The sequence below is a fragment of the Antechinus flavipes genome, chromosome 1, assembly GCF_016432865.1.
Source record: "Antechinus flavipes isolate AdamAnt ecotype Samford, QLD, Australia chromosome 1, AdamAnt_v2, whole genome shotgun sequence".
Classification (NCBI taxonomy): domain Eukaryota; kingdom Metazoa; phylum Chordata; class Mammalia; order Dasyuromorphia; family Dasyuridae; genus Antechinus; species Antechinus flavipes.
The window spans coordinates 687,812,848-687,838,713 of record NC_067398.1 but is presented as its reverse complement, the minus strand read 5'-3'; the positions used below and the strand labels follow the sequence as shown (position 1 = coordinate 687,838,713).

General features: G+C 37.6%; 1 protein-coding gene across 1 annotated transcript in view; it reads left to right on the top strand.

Annotated features, from left to right (window-relative positions):
* TMEM132C (transmembrane protein 132C) overlaps positions 1–25,866 on the top strand; it is a 518,834-nt gene that overhangs the window by 454,977 nt on the left and 37,991 nt on the right. Inside the window, exon 5 of the mRNA XM_051972616.1 lies at positions 263–406. Coding sequence (XP_051828576.1) covers positions 263–406 — 144 coding nt within the window. The remainder of the gene's footprint in view (positions 1–262; positions 407–25,866) is intronic.

The following is a 25,866-nucleotide window of genomic DNA, read 5'->3' as shown; positions in this document are numbered from 1 at the left end:
ACCAGTTAGAAACCTAAAGTAGAATTCTTATTAAACTTCTCAGGAAGCTACATTCTAAGGAAGGTACATTACGGAGATGTCTTTTTGTACAGAACACCATCTGAACGAGGGAACAAGAAATCGCTGAGAACCAGCTAGCTGTCCATGAAACGTCACTCCCAACTTGAATGAATTTAGTTTGAACCTATCCTCTGGAATCCTAATTCCCTTAGACATCCTTCGAGATGGAGCTTCACCCATTTGTATTTGCTTCTGTTGGCAGGATACAGAAATTTTGAATACCGCCATTCTCACTGGGAAAACAGTAGCAGTGCCCATCCGGGTGGTCTCCATAGAAGAGAACAGCGCCGTAACGGATATCTCAGAATCAGTGGAGTGTAAGTCCTCTGATGAAGATGTCATCAAAGTAAGTGCCCTTCATTTGCAAGCTAGACTTACTAGGAGAAGGAGCTAGAGTATACTTTGCTTGAGTGCCCTTTTTACTGTGAACCTTTCACACAATTCCAAAAGCCATCATTTGGTTCAGTGAATTAAAAAAAATTGCTCCCGTGCTTCCCCTATAAATTTTTTTGTAAAATTGATTGTTTTGTATAGAACTCATTAGTCAAGTCACAAATATTCCCTATGTGACTGGCATGGTGCTAAGCACTGAGGATATAAAAACAAGGGAAAACCATAGTCCTTGCTCTCAAGAAATGCAAGTCTAAGGGGAGAAAAGGAAGACAACATGGAAACAACTATATTCAAAAAACCTTTATATGGCATGAATTGCAAACTATCCACAGAGTGAAGGCATTGTATTGAGGGGCATGGGGAAAGGCTTCTTGCAGAAGTTGAGATTTTATCCATGATTTAGAAGAAACCAGTTGTTGAAAAAAATTTTCAAATTTGGAACTTTGTACCACCCAGATGCCTTTCTTTGCTTCTAATAATGCCTAATCCTAAAGTGTTCACTGTCCATGCTATGGAACTTTTCTCCATGTCCTTCCTTAAATTCATCCCATTATCCTGGACATCTTTGATTTCTCCCAACTTCGGGAGAACACCATTGTAACACTCTGGATACCCATGGGTCATCTCTTATCCTCATAATGTGATCAGTCTATGTTTTTTTTTCCAATTACACATTTTCTTGGTCATATACTTCATTTTTATTTTTCTTTGGAATTTCCAATTCTTCCAAATTGCAGCCCAATACAGTGATGTGGACATTGGAAACCAGAAAATCACATAGAACCTTAGCTTTTTAGCATGTGAGATCTATGAAGTTTAAGCCATACTCAAAAAGAATTCCTGTAATAACATACCCCAGAAGGATGATAGTGTAGTAGAAGCCACCAAATCTCCAAGAAGATCGTTCTACTTTGAGGCAGTTCTAATTGGGGCACCTATATGGTGCAGTGGATAGAGTGCCAATCAGATCTATTCTTTCTGGGTTCTAATCTGTTCAAATACTTGCTAACTCTGTGACCCTGGACAAGCACCTAACCCTATTTGCCTCAGTTTCTTCTTCTATAAAATGAGCTAGAGAAGGAAATGGCAAACCGCTTCATTATCTTTGCCAAGAAAACTCTGAATGGGGTCACACAGAGTCAGAAATGATTGAAAATGACTAAACGACAACAACAAATAGATCAGAGGATTTTCTTGCCATTAAGTTTGATTTTGCCTCTTCACAGCTCCCACCTATAATACCTAGATCTACTCTGATAGGTCAAACAGAAGTCATATTTTGCCTCCTAAAGACAACTATCCATGTATTTGAGCACTCCTCCTCTTCCACCCCACATTCCTGGATCTTCTCTTCCACAACTCAAGCATGCCCAATTCCTTCAACCCATCATAAAATATTGTGAAATAAAGGCCCTTAAACTCTCCTGATTATCCTCTTCTAGATGCCATCTTGTTTATAAAGTATTTCCTCAAGTATGACTCTCCAGATTTGATCCAGCAAGGGCAGTCTTCAAACCAACTGTTGCCTTCCTTTTCCTGGAATTTACATCTCTCTAAATGCAGAACTTTTTAGCTGCCACATCCTTCTCCTAATTCACTGAGAATGAAGCTCATGAAAATCCTAAATCTTCTTCAAACAAACTGCTTTCTCCCTTGCCTTCTCCATCCTGTACTTATGGAATTAAATTTTTAAACCCAAGAGTAAACTTTACATTTGTCCCTATTGAATTTTATCCTACTAACGTCAGCTTCAAACTCTAGCCTATCGAGATCTTCTTTTGAATCTTGACTCTGTCTTTCTCTTTGTTAACTGTATCTCCTACTTGGTATCATCTGCAAATTTGATGCCCTTATGTGAATCATCAATAAAAATTCCATAAACATAAACACTAACAAAAAAGGAGTGGGATCAAGCAGAGATCCTTCAGATCTTCCTTGGATATCTTCATCCCCACTGACATTGAACGACTAATGACTAATCTTTGAGATAAGTCATTCAATCAGTTCCAAATCCATTTAATTGTATTATCTCTAATTGACATCTTTTTATTTTCCCCACTCCCTTTTCTGTTGAATTAAGGATTGACTTTAGGTCAGTTCAACTCCACAAACTTCTAGTAAGCACCTATTAGGTAAAGGCACTGTACTAAGAACAAGGAAAGGAAGGAAACCCCACAGTTCTTACCCTCATAGAGCTCACAGTGATCTCAGTGTTCCCAGAAGGGAAATCTTTCCCATCCTATGAGTCTAAGAATTGTAACTTCTACAAAAATAGTATTAGAATAGCATGAAATATTTTAGCAAATACTTTGCCAAAATCCAGAAGTAATTCCTTTGATCTTCTAGCTTAGTGACTGTCAAAAAATGGAAATGAAATTACTCTGTCATGACATGTCCTTACCCAAGTTGGACTAGTCTTTTGCAATCATCCATTCCTTTTCCAAATGGCCACCAACCATTTCTTTAACAACCCCTTCAAAATTTTTTCTTAGAATTGAAATTGAATGCAATAGCCTATAGTTAATAGACTGTTCTCTTAACCTTTTTTTTTTGAAAATTAGAATAATATTTGTCTTTCTCAAATCTTTTGATAGCACTTCCTTGTGACACTCACTCATTCATGTATTCTCAAATAATACTGACAGTGTCTTAGTAATTACATCAACTGGTCCTTTCTATACCCTGATATATAGCTCCTCTGGGGTAGGTGACTTTAATCTATCAAGAACAGATATGTGATACTATTTTTTCTTTCTTAGTCAACTCAAATATCAGCTTTCCTTAGTTATTTGTGTGATGTCTAGTATGGAGGTCATTCTATTTAGCACAGAAACTGTTTTGAGCAGTTTTGTTTTGCAAAAACAGTTTTGAACAGCTCAGCCTTCTCTATCATCAATTATCATTTTCTATCTACAACCAAGCAATGGTCCTATGCCACATTTGCTCTTCAGTGAGAGATCATTAAATATAAATTAATATTGGAACAAGAAAATGTTATTTTTTTCCTTCATTCTTTCTCTTCTATAATTCCTCATTTCTCTTCTTTATGCTTCAGTTGTTCTATTTCTGCATTTCTTGCATGAATCAGCTTTGGGATAGCTCCCAACAACCATCAAAACCAATGATTCTATGAAAATATCAACAGTGTTCATCCTTTAATTGGCGTGCAAGTAACTGTGTATTAAGGTAAATGGAAACTTGAGAAGAAATGCATATGGGAATCCTCAGCAGAAAGCTACAGTGCACATTAGCCTGGTACAAAGAGGGCACTCAAAACTTAGTTTCTGATTTAGTTGGTTTGATTTGATTTGACCTCAAGAGAGAGCAACTCCGCCTTGTTAGATAAGTGTGGAGAAAGTTCATTCTACAGAGGAACCATTGTTTTGTTTTAAGAATAATAGCTAAATGGGCATGCATGTCAGCAATGCCCTTCTGCTGCCTTTGTGGAAGCATTTGATGTGAATGAAAGAGACACTTGGCTCCAACTTCCATTCTGCTGCTTTCCACCCTGGCTGATGTACCCCCAACCCTCAGCACACTCACAGCTCCCATGTGGCTCATAAGACCCACAGGGTTATTTGGTTTTTATCATTGACTCCTGGTGTTCTCTGAAGGCAGAAGCTCTCAGTGTATTGTGGTTTAAGCTTTTGTAAGAGACAGACAGCCTTGGCTGAATTTTTTGGGAAGGCTGTTGGAATCCATCTGTCAAACATCTCTAAGATAGGATAGAAACAAATATAATATAACAAATAATAAACAAATATAAGCAAATTTTCACTGGGTTTTAATTGAGCGGATTTTTCAGGCCTCTTTCCTTTGCTTATAACGCATGTTGTTCCAGGAAGATTTAGACAAAGAAGTTATTACTGTTATTTTCAGAAAAATATTCAGTTTTTGCCTCTAGGGAAATAAGTAGATTAGAACAGAAAATTACCTGCTAAAATAACCCAGAGTGCCCCTAAATGTTAACAAGAAAGTGCAAAGTGCACTTCAAATGGAATTTAGCCACATGATTACTGTGTACCATGATTAGTACATAAATATGCCCAGCTTATAAGGAGTCACTGAAGCAGTAAACCATATTGCTACCAGCCTAGTTACCAGGAAATGTTACTGGTTGAGAATCTGTTGATGATAGCATGCCATCACTCCCTAATACAGGCTTCCTTTGTTTTCTTTCTTTCCCTCCCCCTTGTTCTATTCTGTTCTTCCTTTCTTTTATCCCTTTCCCTTTCTCCTTCTTATTTCTATACCTATGCCCTCTTCTCCATAGCTATGCCCTGAGTCATGTCTTAAAGCACAGGAATGCCCTCTGGGCTAAAGAAGTTTGTAGACTTTGATTTCCCAATTCATTATCATTAACCTCCTTAGCTGCCATGACCTCCACCTTTCACAAATGTTCAATTTCCATGATCCAGAACTTGGAGATTTCTCTATTGAACCACAACCTCCCAGTTTTTTCTATGTCTTTGCATTCATTCTCCCCAAACCTATTCTTTATGTTCACCTGAAATTCTTATCTCTCCCATTTCTCTCTTCCCACCCAGTCCTCCCTTCTGTTCTAGACACACTTTCTTCTCCATTCTCAGTCTTGACTTCATAACTAACTATACAATATTGTATATCCTCAGTTTCCTTGTCTTATTGACACTTGTGACTGGCCATACCACCTTCCATCAGCCATCATTACTTTCTCTGCTTCAATATCCAGGCTGTTGGATGCTACTTGAGGAAATCGTGCAAACTAGGCCAACTAGATAAGGAAAAATTTGTTATCCTCTCTCTATTTGGACCACTTTTTACTTATACTTAATTGGCTGTCATCCATTCTCCTCACAAGTTTTTCCAGACCTTCCCATTTCTCCTCCAGTTTCCTACACTAGCCTCGGTTTCCACTCAACAAAGTATCTTGCTTCATACCTTATAAGAAAGAAGAAGGCATCTATCTTCCATATTTAATACCTTGAAAACCCTTGGCATTATTCTCTTTCATTGCTCCAGTCTCTGATAAAAATGTAGTTTATATCCTTGCTGAAACCAGACTCTTGATTTCATCTCTTCAAGAAGCTTGCCCCTTTAATTCCCACCTACCCTCCATATGATTCAATGTCTTTCGATATATTGGCTCCTTTCTTACTGCCTATAATCATACTCAGTTCTCCTCTATGCTCCAAAAACTTTCATTTGACTCTAGCATCACTTAATCAATTAATCTATATTTCTCCATTCTTCTACATTTGGACGCCTAGAAAAAATTATTCATTGTCTCTATTTCTACTTCTTACATTCTGTCTTCTGACCTCAAGACTCAATTTTCTAATATCCCTCCGTAGGTACCAAGAATCCCCTAATTCCTAAATCATTTTCCATTGTTCATACTTTTTTGACCACTCTGCCATATTTGATGCTGTTGACTACCACCTCTACTAGATATACACCTCATTCTTCAGATTTCCATAATACTCTTGGTTCTATATCACGTTTGGTTCTGCTTGTCAACTTATGCCTTTTCGGGTTTTTTTTTTTTTTTTGGTTGTTGTTGGATCATTATACATGTTCTACCCCTAATTTAAGTGTTCCCCCATGACTTTGTCCTGGATCCTTTCATCTCCCAAAACTCTATTTCTTAATGATCTCACAGGTTACCTTTAATTCAGTTATTATCTCTGGATGATTTCCAGATTTATCATATCATCCTTATTCTTTTTTGGGCCCAATGCCCATATCACTACCTGCCTGCTGCGTCTATGTCTTCCACCAAATTGCATAGATATTTAAAACTCAGCATGTCTAAAATCAAAATCATATAGAAGATAATAGATTCACCTCTCTTCTAGGCTTCTCTGTTTCCATGGAGGCAACCACTATCCTTCCAGTCCCCCATCCGTCTCACCTCAGCAACATCAAAGAGCTAGTATGGTAATAGAGGATAAAACATACTGAAGTTGAGCTGAAGAAAACTTTGGTTTTCAGAGGTCTCACTGAGTGAAACTGAACAAATCACTCTGCCATTCTCAATTCCCTTTATTTTTTTTTGTCTGCAAAATGATAGTGGTGCAATGAATAGAACACAGACCTGGAGGCAGGAAGATTCTTCTTCCTGTGTTCAAATCTAGCCTCAGATACGTACTAGTTGTGTGACCCTGGGCAAGTCAGTTAACTCTGTTTGCCTCAGTTTCCTCATCTGTAATATAGGCTGGAGAAGGAAACAAATCCTTTGTCTGAATTCAAATCTTGTTAGCTGTGTGGTCCTGAATCAATCACTTCACCTCTGCCTAAATTTCCTTAACTGTTAGTGGGGATAATAGTAGCACCTACTTCACAGTATCATTAAGATGGTATTTGTAAAGCACTTTGAAAATGTTAAAGCACTTATAAATGTCATTGTTCTTGTTGTTTTTGTTTTTTTAGTCTATCTATCCCCTCAATGGACTTCTTGACCATTACCTAATTTGGGGTCTTATCATTCTTCGACAATAGAAAGTTAAAGCCAAAGAAATGAATTTCAAAATTCCACATCATGGAGAATAACACTTGTTTGGAAATGAGGCAGAATGAAAGTAACCCTCATGGAAGTTAAGGAAGTTAAAGACCTGGGAAGTAAGAGGAGAGAGAGTGTTTTAAATGTTTAATAACTGTCTCATTATTGGACTTCTGGATTCCATTCTCTTCTCTCTCCACATAGCTTCCAAGCTAATTTTCCTAAAACCAACATCAGATTGTGTCTTCTCTTGGCTCACGAACCTTTGGTAGTACCCTGTGGTCACTAGATTAAAATATAAATTCCTCAACTTGACATTTACCCCCATCCCAAAAAAATCTGTTCATGACTTCATATATATAATCATTATTGTATCTCTTGCCTTCTCAATGAATGGGGGAGGGATGGAGGGAAGGAGAGAATTCAAAACTAAAAAGGAAATTTGGAAAACAAAACAAAAAGCTTAAAAAAATAACTACCTCAGCTTTCATTTCCAAGTCTTCCATTTAATTCTCTTCACAGATTTTACATTTTAGACTAAGTGACCAATTAACCTTGTTTTCCCTTGAATTCATTTCTCCAAGTTTTGCTCAAGATGATTGCCTGAATAGAATACACTCCCTTCCTACTTACACTATTTAGAAATCCTGGCTCCCTTCAAAGTTTTGCATATATATGACTCCTTATTTAGATAGTTTGTTCCCCTGATTTCTCTTTCCCTCCTCAAATAAGTACATGTATGGGTAATATACATTTTTTATGTATGTGCTTTTTTGTTTATGTATTGTATCTTCCCCTTCCCCTGATAAAATACGAAATCTTTGAGGGCAGAGACTTTTTGTTTTGTTTTGTTTTGTCTTGTCTTGTCTTTCTATCCCCAGAAGCAAACACATTGCCTTGTATTTAGCAGGGGCTTGACGAATTGAAACATCTGTGTTTCTGAAACAGTTGGAGATACACAAAGATGAGTAAAACAATTGGCTCCAATGTGGTTGATCATTTTTAACTGCATGGATACAATTTTGGTGCAACTTTTTAAAATATAGTTTCTTAATTTAAAAAAGTTTAGTGCTTCCTGTATGTAGAGCATTATTCTCAGTGCCAAGGGAAATGCAAAGCTTTGAGAAGACATGTCCTTATTTATGAGTTTGCACATTAATAAGTACCTGAGACAACAACAATAAAAGTATAATTAAAATATTACATGATAAGTTCCTTAAAGACTTAAGAAACAAGTTTCTATGTAAGGTCTGATCATTCATTATCAGTGGGATAATCAGGGAAAGTTTCCTAAGACAGATAGCATATGCTTTTTGTAAAAGTCAATGAGTTAATATTTCCTCACTGTATACCTACACTGTACCTCATTTTCCTACTCTCTAAAGTAGAGCAATTGTGGTACATTTCTCTTAGGCCACCATTTATTTCCTCTATATTGTTTTGGGAATATCACTAGAACTCTCCAGCATGCCTTTCTTCCCTAGGAAACTTGTGATTGGAAAATCTCATCATGTAGCAAAAATGGATATTTCCCATCAGTCCTTTCTGCCCCTCTAATTGGCTCCTTTGACTGGAGGGTGGGTCATGGACTTAAAGTTCTCTATTTAAAAAGGGGTAGAGCTTTGCTCTCCATCTTCCACTAGCTGCTACTTTGAGACTTCTTTAGAACTCTTCAGTATGCCCTCCACCTAGTGACTCTGTTCCCCCTTTTCAACTTCCTTCCTTGTAGTGTTTTCCCAATTAGGTTTCTATCTCTTTGAGGGTAAAGATGATCTTTTTGCCAAAAAAAAATTGCATTTGTATCCCCAGTGCTTATCACAGTACTAGAAACATGGCTAGATGCTCAATAAAGATTGACTTATTGATTCTTTCTGCTTTAATAATTCTCTGAGGCATCAGGTATCATAGGAGAGAAAGATGATGGAGTTGCTGAAAGAACTGAATTTAACATTTCTGAGTTGAGCCTTAAAGGATGAAGGATACTTAGGGAGGCAACTTGGTATAAAAGAAGGTGGGCTAGACAAATTTGTATTGGGCATATGACCATTTAACCTATGTAGCTATTTAGCTTATCTCAGCCTTGGTTTCCTTATCTATAAAAACTCCTGAAGTTGTCATGAGGTTCAAATATATATCCAAGACTTTGCAAGTCTTAAAACTCTATGTAGATGTTATTTTTATGATAAGTCTAACAAACATTTATTAAGTAGCCACCTTGCACGAATCACTGTTAGACATTGTGCAGGTCAATACAAAAGCAGCCCCTTAGCTCAGAAAGCTTTTGGCAGAGGTCTCTCCAAATTTGCCATTCCAAAGGTCAACTCCATGCCTCTACATAGTCTTGAACTCTTTATTCTACCTTTCTATACCCTTGACTTCCTTCAAATCTCAGCTCAGATGCTTCCTCTTCCTTATCTCTCCTATTTATGATACTCTCTCCCTCTCGATTTGTCTTGTATTTTTACATATAAAGGCATAGATTTAATACTACAAAGGCCTTTTGAGACCCCTACTATCCACAATTTATAAATGGAGATGCAGGAACAGATAAATTATGTGAATTATGCAAGGTCACACAGATAATGAGAGTCTAAGGCAGGATGGGAAACCAACTTTCCAATACCATACTAGGTATCATATAACCCAGATGAAATATAAGCTCTCTGAAGGCAGAGACTTTCATTTTTGTAACCCAAGAGGCTGAGATAGTGCCTTGAATTGGATTCTATTTTGTATTTATATGTGTGTGTGTGTAGTATGTGTATATATATGTTATATATATACATGTATATAAAATAAACATGTGTCTAATATGTAGTATGCTGTTATTTGCCCTTCGTTCTCAAAGAGGAATATGACATTAGGGAAGGGGATGCCATGACATACATGCGAATTGGATTTGAATGAGGGAGATCTGTGCAGGGTCACCTGCTTCACTTTCCCCTCTAGAGCCATCTGAGTCCAATGACCAGATATAAATCAGGACGACTGGAGATGGCCCAGGGTACAATGGGAAACCTTGGCCTTTTTAAGCTAAAATATTCAACTGAGCTCAGTATAGATATATGTGTATATGTGTGTGTGTTTGTGTGTTGATATATAATGTATTTGTAATATAGACATCTAATGTGTAGTAGTAGAACACCTTTAATAGAAGTAGTAGAGTATCTCTAATAACTTAAAACTGGAGCAAGACTTTTGGGATCACCTATATAGTAGCATCAATCAATCAATAAAATGGTATTTATTTGGTATTTACTAGGTGGCAAACCCTGTATTTACAAATAGGGAAAAAGTGGACTAGTTTCTGCTCTCAAGAAGCTTACATTCTATAATTAGAATGGAGATTACATCTAAAAGTTTTTAAGAAAGGTCAGATGGAAAGATCAGCAGTCCTAAGGATACAATAGTTATCCAGAGGTCCTTAAAGGAGTGAGTTTTGAAATAAGTGCACACACTTAGAGAATCCTAAAAAATCCTCCTCCCTCCCCTCCCAAAAAAAGACCCACTCCAGCCCTAGGAGAAAGAGATGATTGTGTATTCAGAGACTGTTCCTGTAGTCATTATTCACTGTACTGCAAGGAGATCACCAGTTGCTGTGCTTGCAGAACACCTTTCTGTAGGGAGTCTTGTGTTCTGTGGTTTAAACCCTCATTAGAAAAAGTTCATTTATTGAATTTATGGTGCAGCACGCAAGGCTTCTGGGATGTGATTCCAGCTAATGGGTCCCAGTGCAGAGCTAAAAATAAGGTATATGTGTGCCTCGCTTTTCCCCTAGTGACAAAAGGTGCCTCCAGTTAGTTCAGCACATGCAGAGTATCTGGGCTTGTTCGACAGCCTGATTTTTTCCCTAAGCTCCTGTCAGCATTGCCTCCTCTTTGCTACCAAATTTACTATTGATTTTATGAGCAATAAAAGACCTTGAGAGCTTCAGACCTTTGCACAGTGGTCTTCACCTTCTGAAGTAAACTAGAGAAATTTGCATTGTGCTAAAAAGCAGGAGCTGTCAAAGAGAACTTGTTTGGGGTGCAAGGATTTGCATCTTGGTTTCACTAATGACCTTGTAAGTGAGTGACCTTGATCAAATAATTGTGCCTCCAAATCTGTTTCTTTACTGAAAAATGGAGAGAGGCTGGTGACAATTACAGAAGAGCTAAGGACATAGTGGGATGTGGATATAATGAAATTTTACAAGCTATCAAAAATTATGGAGATGAAGAATTAAGAGAAGCACTGGAAAACTTGTATGGACCAACAGCAAGACTGAGAGAAAGAGAGAAGAGGGGTGGGGAGAGAGGGAGAGAGAAAGAGAGAGAGAGAGAGAGAAATAATGGATGGATAAATAGATGTATAGGTAGGAAGATAGATGGACTGATGGATACGTAGGTAGGTAGATAATAAATGGATAGATATATAGATAGATTAATGAATAAATAGATGGAGGAATAACTGAATAAATCCACAACTGAAGCAACTAGCAAATAATTAACATAAAAATTATTAATGCTTTTTCCTTTCAAACCATATGCATGGATAATTCTTTAACATTAACCCTTGCAGAACCTTGTGTTCCAATTTCCCCCTTTCCCCCAACCCCTCCCCCTAGATGACAAGTAGTCTAATATATTTTAAACATGTTAGAAATATAACCAAAATTTTTTTAAAGAATCCCATGCAATTATGATGGTAAAATATTGAAATGAGAAAATGTATTTTCCTCTCTTTTTTGCAGAGGCAGGGGATTAGGACTGCAAAACATTGCTTTTATCACTCATATCAACAAACATTTATTGAGTGCCTACTCTATGCCAAGCATTTCAGGAGAGATACAAATTCAACATATTTAACACTCTCTCTGCATAAGGAGTATACATTCTAACCTAATGGAATTGGTGTAGGAAAGAACCAGTGTTCTTATTTAAGAATTGTTTCTAACCTGAAAGCTAATTGTGATCTCAGACAGGATGATTTCAGTGTTGGGTTTTTTTCCCCCAAAAGTTGGCCCAAGATCTTCCATTTTGTATACATATATACTTGTTTATCTTTGAAGGAGCCACATGGCTTACCCACAGTGATGCACTTTGCCAAAAGACTAAATTATACAAACATACTTTTCTGCTCCATTGCTAACTGGGTTGTTAACAGTTGAAGTGTTGGGAACACTACAAATGTCAAAGCTGCTAAAAAAAATGATGGTGATAAGAATGATAATGGGAAATACACACCATTCAGGGCCCAATTAGATGTCTTAGTTATAAAGGATGTTGAAGAGGCACTTTGAAACTATTTTCACAAGAACATGGGGTATGAGATAGACCTAAAAAGCTGAATATTGCTAATCTTTGACTGAATATCTGACATCAGTCCAGCATAAATCTTCTTCATTTAAAATCAACTGGAATGGACCCACCAATCCCAAAACTAGCTGATGCATAAGTTTTACCAAAGAGCTCAGTGAGTAATCTTGTGGGTTTATTTTTCCTTTGCAGGAGATTTTAAGTTGATTAACCTGATTGTTTGGTTTCATTTTTTGAATTCAATACAGCCCATATCATGTGTCCACTATGTGCAAAGTCACTGAGGATGCAAAGAAGTCAAGAAACATTTGCTAAATTCCTTTGATGTGTTATGAGCTGGGGATAAAAAGGAAACAGCCCTGACTTCAAGAAACTTCCATTCTACTTGGTCATTGAATCATAGGGCCTTAGAACAAGACCTGAAAGTGATCTTGGAAATCATCCAGATCAAACCCCATCATTTTACAAATGAGGAAACTGAGATTCAGGGAGATAATATGACAGTTCAGTGTCAAATAGTGTCAAAGGCAGGATATGAATCCCTGGTCTCCAGAAGAATTCCTTTGGGGGCATTTTTTCATTTTCCTCCAATTTTGCCTACTTCCCCTTACTTAATTGAGAAAGCACAACCTTCTGAAACCTAAAACCAGACCCAGCTGAAGAGCCCATGAAGTGATACTACAGATTAGTACTGGTGACTGCAGCCTGTTTTAAGATCAGATGATTTCCCCTCCACTTGAACTCATGGATCTCAGTAAAATTAGGGAAATATTCATGGCAATGTCTAGCAGTGAAAATCCAATTTCAGAACTTAATTGCCTATGGAGGCAGAGCCAGGCTCCATTTACAGAAGACTTTCCATGTCACAGGTTAATAGTGTCATTGGTTTAGTGTTAGAATACACCTTTGAAATCAAGCAGTTCAACCCCTCATTGTTTAGATGAGGACATTTAAGGCTAAAGAGGTTGAAAAATATCCCCAGGTAGCTGCCCAATACCATTCAGCTAATAAGTTGCTTAGACTTAATTTGAACCCAGAACTTCCCACTCACATCAAGTGCTCTCTGTCCTGCCTACATTGCCTCCACCTCTTACATCATGGAGCCAAAGGATATTATTTCTATTTGCTACTGATCTTCTTGACATCAAAGACTATTTTGACTTTCTATTTGTATATTTATTTATTTTGCGTATGTACAGAATAAGCCTTACTAAATATTTTTTCCATTCCTTCATTCATCCTTTGAGCCATCACCCTTCCTCCTTGCAACTCTGTCTCTCAATCCACAGAAGAATCACAGATTTAATAGTCTTTTGAAATCCTTTCATCTAGATTCAGAGAGGGAAACTCTGCCTTAGAGATGCTGAATGACTCATCCAAGATTAAACATGGAATGAGAATTAGGATTCGAATCCAGATGTTCAGACTCCAAGATCCAGCATTCTTTCTCCTTTTTGCCTGTTTACGTCTATATGAGTATTCCCTGGAGAAGGCAGCACTGTATTGTAGGTGACATATTTTCAATGACTCAAGCTTGAGATTTGGAGCACCAACGCAGGGATGCCAGATTGGAGGATTATGTGTTCCAAGGCTCTGGCTTGCTTCAAAATCCTTCTTCAGCTTCAAGGAGCTGTATCCTTCAGAGCCATTGAGGAAGAGGCTAATAGGAGAAAACAAAACCTCTGGACAGAACAAGCTAGGAAAGAGCAGGTTATTCTGACCCTGAAGCTTCGACTGCAAAGAACACGATGTTCTCATAAAGAGCTTTTACAAGGGACGATGCAATTGATTTATAAGTCATGTTTTAACTTAAGTCAAATGAGCTGTCTGGAATTGGTTAGTTGGGCATGGTGTTTTTAAAGCTCAGTGGTTCTAATAGCTGAAAGCAAATGAACTTGGGATGGAGGAAAGGCTTTTGTTCTGCACTATAAAATATATAGGGGTACAGGGCAGATCGGGATCTGGGCATCTGTTTGTTTGTTTGCTATGGGGACAGACTGCATTTGGAAGAATTACCCTCATTAATGGTTCTCTTTTCTCTCCTGCCTGTTGATGACATTTTTGCCCCATGATTTCAACCCTAAACAAATCACATTTTATCTCTGAGACTCAGTGCCTTCATCTATAAAACGACAGTGTCAAACTGAATTATCTCTGAGGCCTCCAACAAAGCTGTGTTCTTTTTCTCGAAGTTCAATGAGGACAGAGACTGCCTCTTATTCATGTTTTATCTCCCACACTGTCTGGAACAGGGATTGTAACTAGCACTTGAATAATAATTATTATAACGAGAAATACTTATATCGCATTTTAAGTTTTGCAAATCATAAAGTACATGCATATATGTATATGGTAAATAATATATTTATTATATATGCATATATATCATGTATAAGGATAATTATGTAGTACAATGGATAGAGCATTACTCCTGCAGTCAGGAACATCTGAGTTCAAATTTGACCTCGGACACTAACTCTGTGACCCTGAAAAAGTCACTTAACATCTGTTTACCTCAGTTTCCTCACCTAAACTGGGGATAATAGCAGCACCTACTGTCCAGGGTTGTCATAAAAATCAAATGAGATAATAATTGTAAAAAGTACATAACAATGTGCCTGGCACATAAAGTGTTATATAAATATTAGCAATTATCATTATTGTTATCATATGCATCTCTATATGTGAATCTTAAAGTGTTGTCTAAATGTTTTTGTTTTGTATACACACACACTATTATCCTACTATATAAGGGGCATGGAAGACACTGGGACAGAACTGCCCAGCATGGTGTGCCCTCAGCAGAGAAAGTGCTGTGCACTATGAGCAAAGCAGAATTGGATTAGCCCAAAGGAAACATGACATACACAAAATTGGAGAATCTACCCCAAATGTTCATATGGACTATTTGTGTCCGACCTGTGGTAGAGCATTCTAAGCTCATATTGGTCTGATCAGCCCCAATCAAACACTGCAACTTGATTCTAACATAATGATGTCATTTTAGTCATCTTTGAAAATGAAGGACAACAAGCTGTATAGGTGAATGAATGTAGTATTTATCTGTATTTATACCATATATGTGTACTATGAAGATATTTTGCATATATATCTATATTTATGTATTATACTACTACTTTGCAAACTGTAAAGTACCTCACAAATTTTTATTAAATTTTATATAAATATCACACATTTATATAATATGTCATACATAAAATTATATGCTCACATGTATATGTGCTATTCTTCATACATATTATATGATTATGCATGTATGTATATATAGAGAGAAAGAGAATATTATCTCATTTGATCCTCACAATAATCCAGTGAATTAAGTGCTACTATTATATAATATTAGCCCATTTTGCAGGTGAAGAAACTATAAAACAGAGGTTAGGTGACTTATCTTGGATCACACTGCTCTAAGTACCCGAGGCCAGATATGAACTCAAGTCTGCATCTCTCCAGGTCTTACCCTGTGTCCACTATAGCATCAACCTGTCTCTAGCTAGGAAAGTGACAGACCAAACCAAAGAGATGATTAGAGAGGAGGGAGGCTGGACCTTGGCAAGCAGGAAATATACCTATACTCTGTCTCTGCTAAGAACTGAAAAATTCTGTAAATACAAATTTACAAAGTGAAAATGGGGCTAAGAATAATGTTTACCTCCCAGGATTATTGCAAAAATTCAATGAGATAACAGTTACAAAGTATATAGTAAGAACACACTAGGTGCTTAATTAATGCCTATTCCTTTCCTCTCTGTCCCTGTTTCTTCCCTTGAAAGTTTCCTTGTTGAAACTGACATGACATCCTCTTTCCAGTCAAGATTAGAGGGTCTCCCCCTGCATTTTTCTTACACAGAACTTGCCTAAATCCTAGCCTTGAAACATAACTTATGGTCAGCAAGGAGACATCCTGGGGAAGCCACTGAGAGTCAGTTTCTCAACAACTTCTTGCTCTCTTCCCTTAGACTAGCACCAAACCCTGTGATTGGTCTGACTGACCCCAGTCATTGGCACAAAGTTTAGCGAGGTTGCCTTTGGGGAGGTATTGACTTGTATAGTTCTCCATCCAAAGAGGAAACCAAAGCACCTGAGTACCATAATGTCACTGTCCATAAATCAGCACTGTTCTCAATTTCAAGTCAAAATTACAAGGATATGTGAGATGGCAGCATCAACAGCCAACAGTGTAAATATATCAAAATAGTCATAACAGAGAGAAATATATGGGGTATCGGAATAAGTATTAGCATACATATTCTGGCTTCTATCTCTTATAAGGCTCCCTACCCATATACCACTGGGGCTACATGTGAGTCAGAACCCAGACACCAAAATGGAACTCAATCAATCAAGGAGTTATTTATTATGTCCTCTTTAGGGCTAGCATATGGAGAACATGAAAACAGGAGGCTCGCAGAATCTTGGGTCTAAAAGGGAACTCAGAGACCCCTGTAATCCAACTCCTCATTTTTACAGGTGGGGAAACTGAAATCTAGAAAGGTTAAGCAGCTAGTTAGTGAGGGGCACAGCATGAGAACTCAAGTCCCCTGACAACATGGTGTCACAGTGTGCAATAAGGAAAACCTTGTTTCAGATCCTGCCTCAGATATTTCCTAATGGTAGAATAATCCTGAGCAAGATCCCTGAAGATCTCCGTGACTCAGTTTCCTCATCTGTAAAATGAGCCTCTAAAATCCCAGCTAAGGCAAGATCTATAGTGTCTGGTCATATGACTGTCTCACCATCATGTGAAGCTGCTACTAACCTACTATGCATAATATAGGTAGAGAACAAGGTAATTGTGCTGTCATATAATTAAAAGGGGGAAAATGTGTGGTTCACGTTGCAAAAGCAATAGAATGTCAGAGGAGAAAGAGGAGACTGAAGTAGTTGAAAGAAGTTAGGCAAGGAGTTGAAACTTGCATTGAACCCTGAAAAAGGGTAAGACTTTTTGTAAAAGAAAAGAAAAGAAAAGAAAAGTGAGGGGAACAGAATGAGTGAAGGGATGGGGGCAAGAAGGGAGGGGGATCAACATGTGGAGAGAAAGCGATTCACAAAGAAAGATGGAGATAGAAAGTTGGAGACAGATTTACAGAGGACAAAGACGGAGAACAAGAGAGAGAAACAGAGAGACAAAGAGAGACACAGAAACAGAAACACAGAGAGACACAAACAGATAGGAACAACGAGACACACAGAGACAGAGAAAGCAAAAGAAAGAGACAGAGAGACAGAGAGACAAAGATAGAGACAGAAAGCCAGAGACAAACAGAGAGACAGATAGACTCAGAGAGAGACAGAGATGGGTAGATACAGAGAGATGAAGACAGAACAAGAAAAACAAAGACAGGGGCAGAGACAGAGGCAGAGAGACAGACACAGACATAGAGAAAAATGAAAACAGAGACAGAGATAAAGATAAAGAGACACAGAGACAGAAACAGACAGAAAGCAAGTAAGAGATAAAGACAGAGAGACATAGAAAAACAGACAGAGCAAGTGAGGCCCAAACAGAGAGACAAACACAGAGGGACAGAGGCAGAGACGCAAAGACACAGAAACAGAGATAGAGACAGAATGTAAGAGAGAGAGCCAAAGACAGAGAGATAATTATAGACAGACAGATAGAAAGACACAAATACAAAGATCAAGAGAGAAAGACACAAGCAGAGACAGAATCAAAAAGAGACAGAGACAGACAGATGGATTAATATACTTTCATTGTATCTGTTACCTAACAGCCATTTGTTTGCCTCAGTCATCCATACATAGAATTATTACCACACTAAACAGTTGTGACAGTTAGCCTCCAAATATACCCATTCTTTCATCTTTTCACTTTATTTGTTCTCTATTAGAGACTGCCTCCCCAACACCGAACTTAACTCCTTTGCCTCTACTTTCCAATTATGGACAATAAAACAAGGGCTCATTTTGCTCAGTTTCCACTAATGGGCTGTCTAGCCTCTGAAGTAATACTAAGAAAATTTCAAAATCCAAAAGGTTAATGGAGAAGACCAAGATAACCAACAATCTCCATCAAAAGCTGGTTCCTGGGTCCTCTGTCCCAGGCCCTCAGAAATTTCAAATGACATTGATGAACAGAAAATAAGGCATCTTCTGGGGAGAACTCATCACACTCAAAAACAATTAATTATAGTTGTCACATTGGAAATTTTTCTGGCCTCTTTTCTTTGTTGTAATAAAAATTTAGACAAAGAACAAGAGGTGATTGGTCTCTAGGATAGTAAACACACTTCACTATTCCCTAATCCTATTTTCCATATTTGTCAGAGAGAAGTGATTTAGAAAGGTTTGCCACACTTAAAGTGTGGGCATCACATTATAAATCAGAGATGTCAAATACGCTACCCATTATACATGGCCTCCAGCACTCTCAAATGGGGCCTGAACTGGATTAAAATGTGATTGGGAAATATTTGGCAAAAGAAATAAAAATACAATAAAATAGAGGTAATATTACATTTTAAAGTAAGTCAATACATGACCCACAGGGATCTTTAGGTATGATTTAGTGGCCTCTGTTTTTATTTGAATCTGACAGCTACCGCTGGGGAAGCATATAAGAGAAGTTCCCTTCCCCATCCATGAAATGTACTCACTGAATGTGGTCACACAAGATAAAGCTTTAAAGTGTCAGGGCCTATGATCCCTTTAGGAGGCATGAATTTCAGTGATTGGGTCAAGAAAGGACCTTTGAGATTGGCTGAACAAGCAAGCTAGCCATGTATTTTGGGGGACTTGAAACAGCTTAATAAATTTCAGTGTTTTAAGTAGGAAAATTGGGTGATCCAGGCTTGAGATGTTTTGTGAGTCAGGACTCTTTGAAAAGAGATGGGGAAGAGTGGACTTTCTCTCCTCTTTCTCCATCACATGTCACTGAAACTCCAGAATCAGTGGGAAGCAATGTATTAAATCAGGATCAAAGAAATACCAGAATACACAAATACAGAGATTTTCACTTTCGAGAGAGCAGTGGGGAGGGCAATTCTCTCACACACATAAAAATACTAAATGGAGAATCTGGAGAGAGCTAAGTTCAAAACCTACCTTTGATCTTTATTACGTGAAAGATCACAAGCAAATTGCTTACAAGATACTCTCTGAGTTTCATTTTCCTCATCTGTAAAATGGGTTGATAATGTCTCAGGGCTTTTTCAAAGCCTTCTTGTTTTGTTTTTAGTGCTATTTGAGCCCTGGTGCTCAAATGAAATAATATATATGAAGCACCAAATAAATATCATGTATTTTTGATCACCACCCACAATTTGGCCCTCCAAGTCAGAACTTCCAATTGGCATTCCCAATTGGCTATTCTGAATTTATGACCAATTGAATTTGAAGAGAAATCCTGCCACTCCCAGACCAAAGGTTTTGTGACACCCTGTCACCTCTCCCTCCCTGCCCCCAATATCACCACCTGCCCACTTGCCAGAGCCACGCCAAGCTGTCAGCCCAGAACTGCCAGATCTCAGAACAATTTGGGGTCCCAAGCTGAGCACGAGGAGACATTTCCAGTCCAGGCAGCATTTTGCATTGTCAGCTAGATAATGTGTGATTTATCACAGAACAGAATTCTATCCAACCATTTGGAGCCTGCGTGGCCTTCATTGCAAGGGGCAAGAGAAAAAAAGAAAGAGAGAACTGCAAATTTTGCTTAGCCCTGTTTTTTCCTTTCCCACTTATCCCCCCTCTTTACCCTTTCTCCAAAGATGTCAGGAAAGTAGCTGTAATGCACTTTAAGAATCAAAGAACTGCTGAAATAGCATCAGATACCTCCTTGAAATTAAAAGTTCTAACCCATCATCTGCAGAGAGGGAAGGAGAATATATATGTACATAAGGGGAGATGCTTAGAACACCTTTGAGATTGAAAGGATTGAGAGGGGAGTTTGTAGAAAAAAAAGTTGAAACTTCTCTCCAGGTCTCTACTGACTTAGTCTGTGGATTATATAGAATCTTCTTTCCCTCTGTATTCTCCACTGGATGTTCAAGCAAGAGGACATGCTAGTTAGTTTCTAAATGGACTCATCTTGTCATCTGTTTTATTTTTTCTGTTTGATCACTGTTGGGATTTTTTTTCCTTGAATTTAATCCTTTTCCTCCTGCTCCCCAGTCATGAACAATAAGATAAGAGCTGAATTTCAAATATTGGTTCAAATCCAGCTCCCCCACTCCCATAGGTAATTCACTTAATCTCTTTGGGTCCCAGTTTCCTCTTCTGGAGATAGTTAGACTCCATGACCTCTGAGGTCCCTCCAGCTCTAAGTCTTCTTATTGTTGTTGTTGCTGTGGAATCATTTCAGGTGAGTCTGATCCCATTTGGGAGTTTTCTTGACAAAAATACTGGAATGGTTTGCCTTCTCCAGCTCATTTTACAGATGAGGAAATGGACACAAACGATTAAATGATTTGCCCAAGAGTACACAGCTAATAAGGCTCTATTTGAACTCAGGAAGATGAGTCTTCCTGACTCTGGGTTCAGCTCTCTGTGTACTATGGTACCACTTAGCTGCCCATCTCCCCATTTTATGTCTATGTTGAAAATATATCACAACCCTGAAGCCCATTTGGAGAAGTGAATTTCTTCATGAATCAGCAAGTCTTACCACTGTCAATAATAAAACATAATAGGATACAAGTTCAAGCTACATAGAATGATATAGGAATCATGATGCTAGAAATAGGATAAATATGCCATCCATAATTCTGAAAAAGGTTCCAAATTTAATCAATAATGTAATTGTATTACTTAAGATCTATTGAGGTTGTATTTGAGCTTTAAGTCAAATCTAACACTACCTCTGGGACTACTTGTAGTTGCATTAAATGTTTCTAAAGGAATACTATTTTCTCTCAGGAATAAATCTAACCAGCTGAGTTTCTAATACTGTTGGCCATGAGCCCCCATTAATGTGCTTCCCATTAACAGTCTTATCATCTAGACTTAATTAGCTTTGAGCAAAGATATTTATTAAGATTGCATAATAAGAGCAGTTGGCGCTAACTAGCCCCTCTCCAAAATTCTGGACTTCACTCTTTCCAAATGTACTGTTTGCATCAAGAGAATGGTACTGAGGTATACATGTGGCAATATAAATGTGGCAAAGGGATATCTCACAACTCTTGGTTATTGGAGTTATATATTAGATGACTTTCTTCTATGCACAAACAATCATGCTTTTTTAAAGTCTTAATTTCCTTTAATAACTATCTTTGTGTGTCCATCTCTGTCTTTAGAGGTAGGGTGGTCCTTGGTATGTTTCTACTGTGTCCTACTGATTCAATTTCTGATAACTGAACATTAAGGGAGGGTTGCAAGAGAAAAAGAGGGGAAAAACTCTCTCTTTCCCTCAAGAGGATTTAATTTTAGGTGCCTAACAATTCTATTTCTACAATTTTCTTAAATAGGCTGTTTGAAACGTTGGCTGGATCTCATTTTCTAGTCATATATCCAATGGGCATGACAGATCCACTCAATTAATGACATTGCTTTTTTTTTTAACTTGATCAGAAAGATTCACACCTAATGAAGATTTCATCAAATCATCTTATTTACACATCTTAAAATTCCATCCCTTCCATATATTGATTATGTTATTATAATAATTGAGGTCGAGGTATGGAAACTCCATACACTCACTATAGAAAGGATTCATGCTTCAGGGTAGGAATTGGACATTATGATCTCCAAAGTATTATTTACTTCCTATGTTTCTATGAAAACAGGACATTGAAATCGAAAATTATTGTTTAATACCTCCATTTAGTCACCAAACACCTATTAATTACTTACTAGGTTCCAGGTATTACATTAGGTATTAAGGTTACAAATTGAAAAATAAAATGCTCCTTTCTTTAAGGATTTGCCTTCTATTAATAGGAATAATATGTATAGATGGAATTAAAATGAAAATATAAACAATGTAAATAAGTTACTATATGGAAGAGAGCACTAGTGGATAGGAGAGAATGTTTCAGGTAAAAAAGGGCAGTTAGTTAATCCAAGCTTCAAAGAAATCTCAGAATTCTAAGAGGTGGAGGTAAGGCAAGAGTATCTTCTAAATACTAATGAATGGTTAGCTTATGTCAAAAAAAAAAAAAACAGAGGAAAAAGGCATATCATGAGTGAAGAACTAAAACAGAATTCACAGAATGCGAGTGCAAAATGCGGGAAAGGAAATGATCATATGAAATGAGCCTGGAAAGATAAGGCTCAAGCCAGATTGTCAAGGACTTTAAATGCCCTAGGAGAAATGTTATTTGAAGTGTGAATTACTACATTGTAGAAGAGGGCATGCCTTTATAGGATCGGAAAAACTTAGCTTTAAAAGCTTTTAATATCCATGATCATCCTTCAGAACCTTGAAATGATCCATGGGTCAGGAAGTAGGATTGATGGAGAATATGAGGAAAAGAAACAACTATTACTTGAATATAGCTTTGAAATAGAATTCAGGGTAAGAAAAAGAATAAATGAAGGATGCTCTATCTTTTTTTGTTCTTACCCTTACCACCTCTAGATTTTATCTATCCCTGTGTTTGAGAGGTCAGGAGGAATGATATGAGGTAGAGGCAAGATGAGGCACAAGGGAGAAATTTTAGAAATGTATTTCATCCTCAGAGAAAAGTTTTGAAATTAAGATTCTCTAAAGATCTGAAATTACCTCATTTCCATGATATGGGTTAGGGGGAGAGAGTTGGGAGGAAGCACTGGCTTTGGATTCAAAAGACCTTGGGTCAGTTCTCCTTTCTTTAATTTCTGTAGTTCAATTCAATTGATATTTATTATATACTTGGTGCATTTGAATGTGTTGGAAGGGATCATCTCAAAGCCTCTTCCAGTTCTAAAGTCTTTGAGCCTATAACTTGCTGTGTACCAGGCACTGCACTAATTGCTGAAAAGGAAAATCTCAGTTCAAATCCAACCTCAGACAGTAACTATATGACCCTGGCCAAGTCATTCAACCTGTTTGCTCCAGTTTTCTTATATAAAATGGAGAAAATAATAGCATCTATGCCTCAGAATTGTTGTAAGCATCAGATAAGATAATTATAAAGCATTTAGGAGAGTCTGGCACATGTACTATTTAATATCAATTTAGTATAATTATTTATGATGATGATAATTATCTAACTGGCTTGATTTTTTGCTTCTTCTTATCTGGATCAGAATTCACCACACTAGAGGATTGGATCGCCATACTTTTCTTGAATCTGGGACCCAGTTATTGGGAAAGTTACTCTATTCATTTTGGAACCTTCACTTTGGGCCCCAGTTGAGTGTATATAAACTATCCCACAGCCCACTAAATCTACTAGCCAATCTTAAATACTACCATCTATCTTCCCTACATGTCCCAAAATAAAAAACAAAAACAAAAAGGTAAACAAACCCTATATCTTTTAAAAATCTTTATATTACCAGTGAATAATATATTGTATCTAGGATATACTGCAACATATCCAACATATATAGGACTGCTTGCCATCTAGAGGAGGGGGTGGAGGGAGGGAGGGGAAAAATCGGAACAGAAATGAGTGCAAGGGATAATGTTGTAAAAAAATTACCCTGGCATGGATTCTGTCAATATAAAGCAATTATTAAATAAAAATTAAAAAAAATATTACCAGTGAATAGCACAGCTCTTACCACCCAACATACTTTGTTCTTATTCGAATATCTGAAATCAATTCTTAGAGCATCATATGATGGTATTATATTCTAGGCTGCATCAGGCACAAGGGCCATATTAGTCTAATATCTTCAATTATAAATAAGGAAACTGAACCCCAGCAAAGAGGAGTAAATTATCCACACTGAGACGAAGTGTCAGAGATCAGATGTGACTTCTGATGCTCTGATGCCAGAGCCAGTGCTCTTTCTGCAACTCCACACTGATTCCCACACATGAGCTACTAGTAAAAGATGGTTTAGTCTATGGGCCAGAAGTGAGAGAAGAGCAGCAAGGGCTTATGTTCAGTAGTTTAAAGCCGAATGAAAGAAATCTACTGGATCTGCCTACAGACGCAACATGGAGGAAATTCTTTCTTCCCTATACAAGTGGCTTATATTCTGGCTATATGCATGGGCATAGGGATGATAAAGGAGAAAGTCAGAGAGGACTTCCCATATTAGATCAGAGACCAGCTGTTCAGAGAAGGAATGGCAAGGGTGCTTCTCAACTTGTAATTAGGGAAGGGGGAAGAATAGAGTATCAATGACCCAGTTTATTTGGCATCATTTTACCATATTGCAGTATAATATAGTTGCCTTGGCAACTCTACCCATCAGACCTCAGCACACCTTGAGCTAAAGAGATCATTAAATGGTACTCTTATTCTAAATGGAGTACTCTGGATATTGTTTGGGATTTTTTTCCCTCTTCTTTAAAAGAATAATAAAATATATGGAAAACCTCCTATGTTCCATGCTTTCTTCGGTAGAGCTAGGGATTCCCTGCTGGTGTATGGGGAGGCATGGGGAGAATATGCCATCCCTTCTTCAGTAAACCTTACATTTTTAATTATGCTAGTGAGTGGGGGTGGAGGAAGAGGAAGCTCCTAGCCAGACAGAATTTTGCCTTCATGTTCTGCCAAGTAGGACAAGCCAAAAACAGTAGCTAAAGATCCAATGGTATTACCTGGGAAGATGGGAAATGTAGAAGTAAAGAAATAAAATATAATGGAATGCAATGGAAATGGATGGAAGGGATGAGAAGGGATGGGGTAGAATGAGATAGAATGGGATGGTAATGAATGGAATAGAAAGGCACCAGATGGAATGAGATGGGATTTGGATTGGATGGAATGGGATGAAATAAAATAGAACGGGATTGAATAGAGTGGGATGGGATGGGATAGAATGGGATGGGGTAAATGGGATGGAATGGAGATGGGATTGGGAAGGAATGGAATTGTATGGAATCAAATAGAAATCTTTCAGAAGGAATGGGATGAAATAATGGAACAGAAAGGGATGGAATAGAATAAAAGTGAATAGCATGAAATGGCATGGAATGAAATGGAATGGAATTCCACATGGAAGATGGCATATCTTGGAATCTCAGAACTGCTTTTAATCTAAACTTTTACTCTCAGAAGAGGTTTTTAAGTTCCTCTGATAAGGAATGTTATTAGACTGTAAGCACCTTGAAGATAGGGACTGCTTCATTTTTCTCCCTCTTGCATTTTCACCATCTTAATCAGTTCCTGGCACATAAAACCTAATATTAATATATAACTTAAGATTAGCAAAGTATGATCTCCACATTATCTCACTTGAAAACAAATCAGCTGGACTAGATATTCTCTAAGGTCTGGGTCATCCCTATATCTCTATACTATGATCCTCACTCCAATGCTGTGAAGTAGGTTCAATTAATATTCCCATTTTACAGATGAGGAAACTGAATATGAAAGAATCCAAATGATTTGCCCAGATTTATCTAAACTAGCATTCACCTTGTCCTTTCCTAACTCCAGCTCTTATGCCCTATCCTCTATTTAACTGTCTCAAGCTTAATAAATGCTTGTTAAATTCAATTGAAATCCATAGTTACAGCACAATCCATTAGCTTTGCCCCCAAGCCATCTGTTG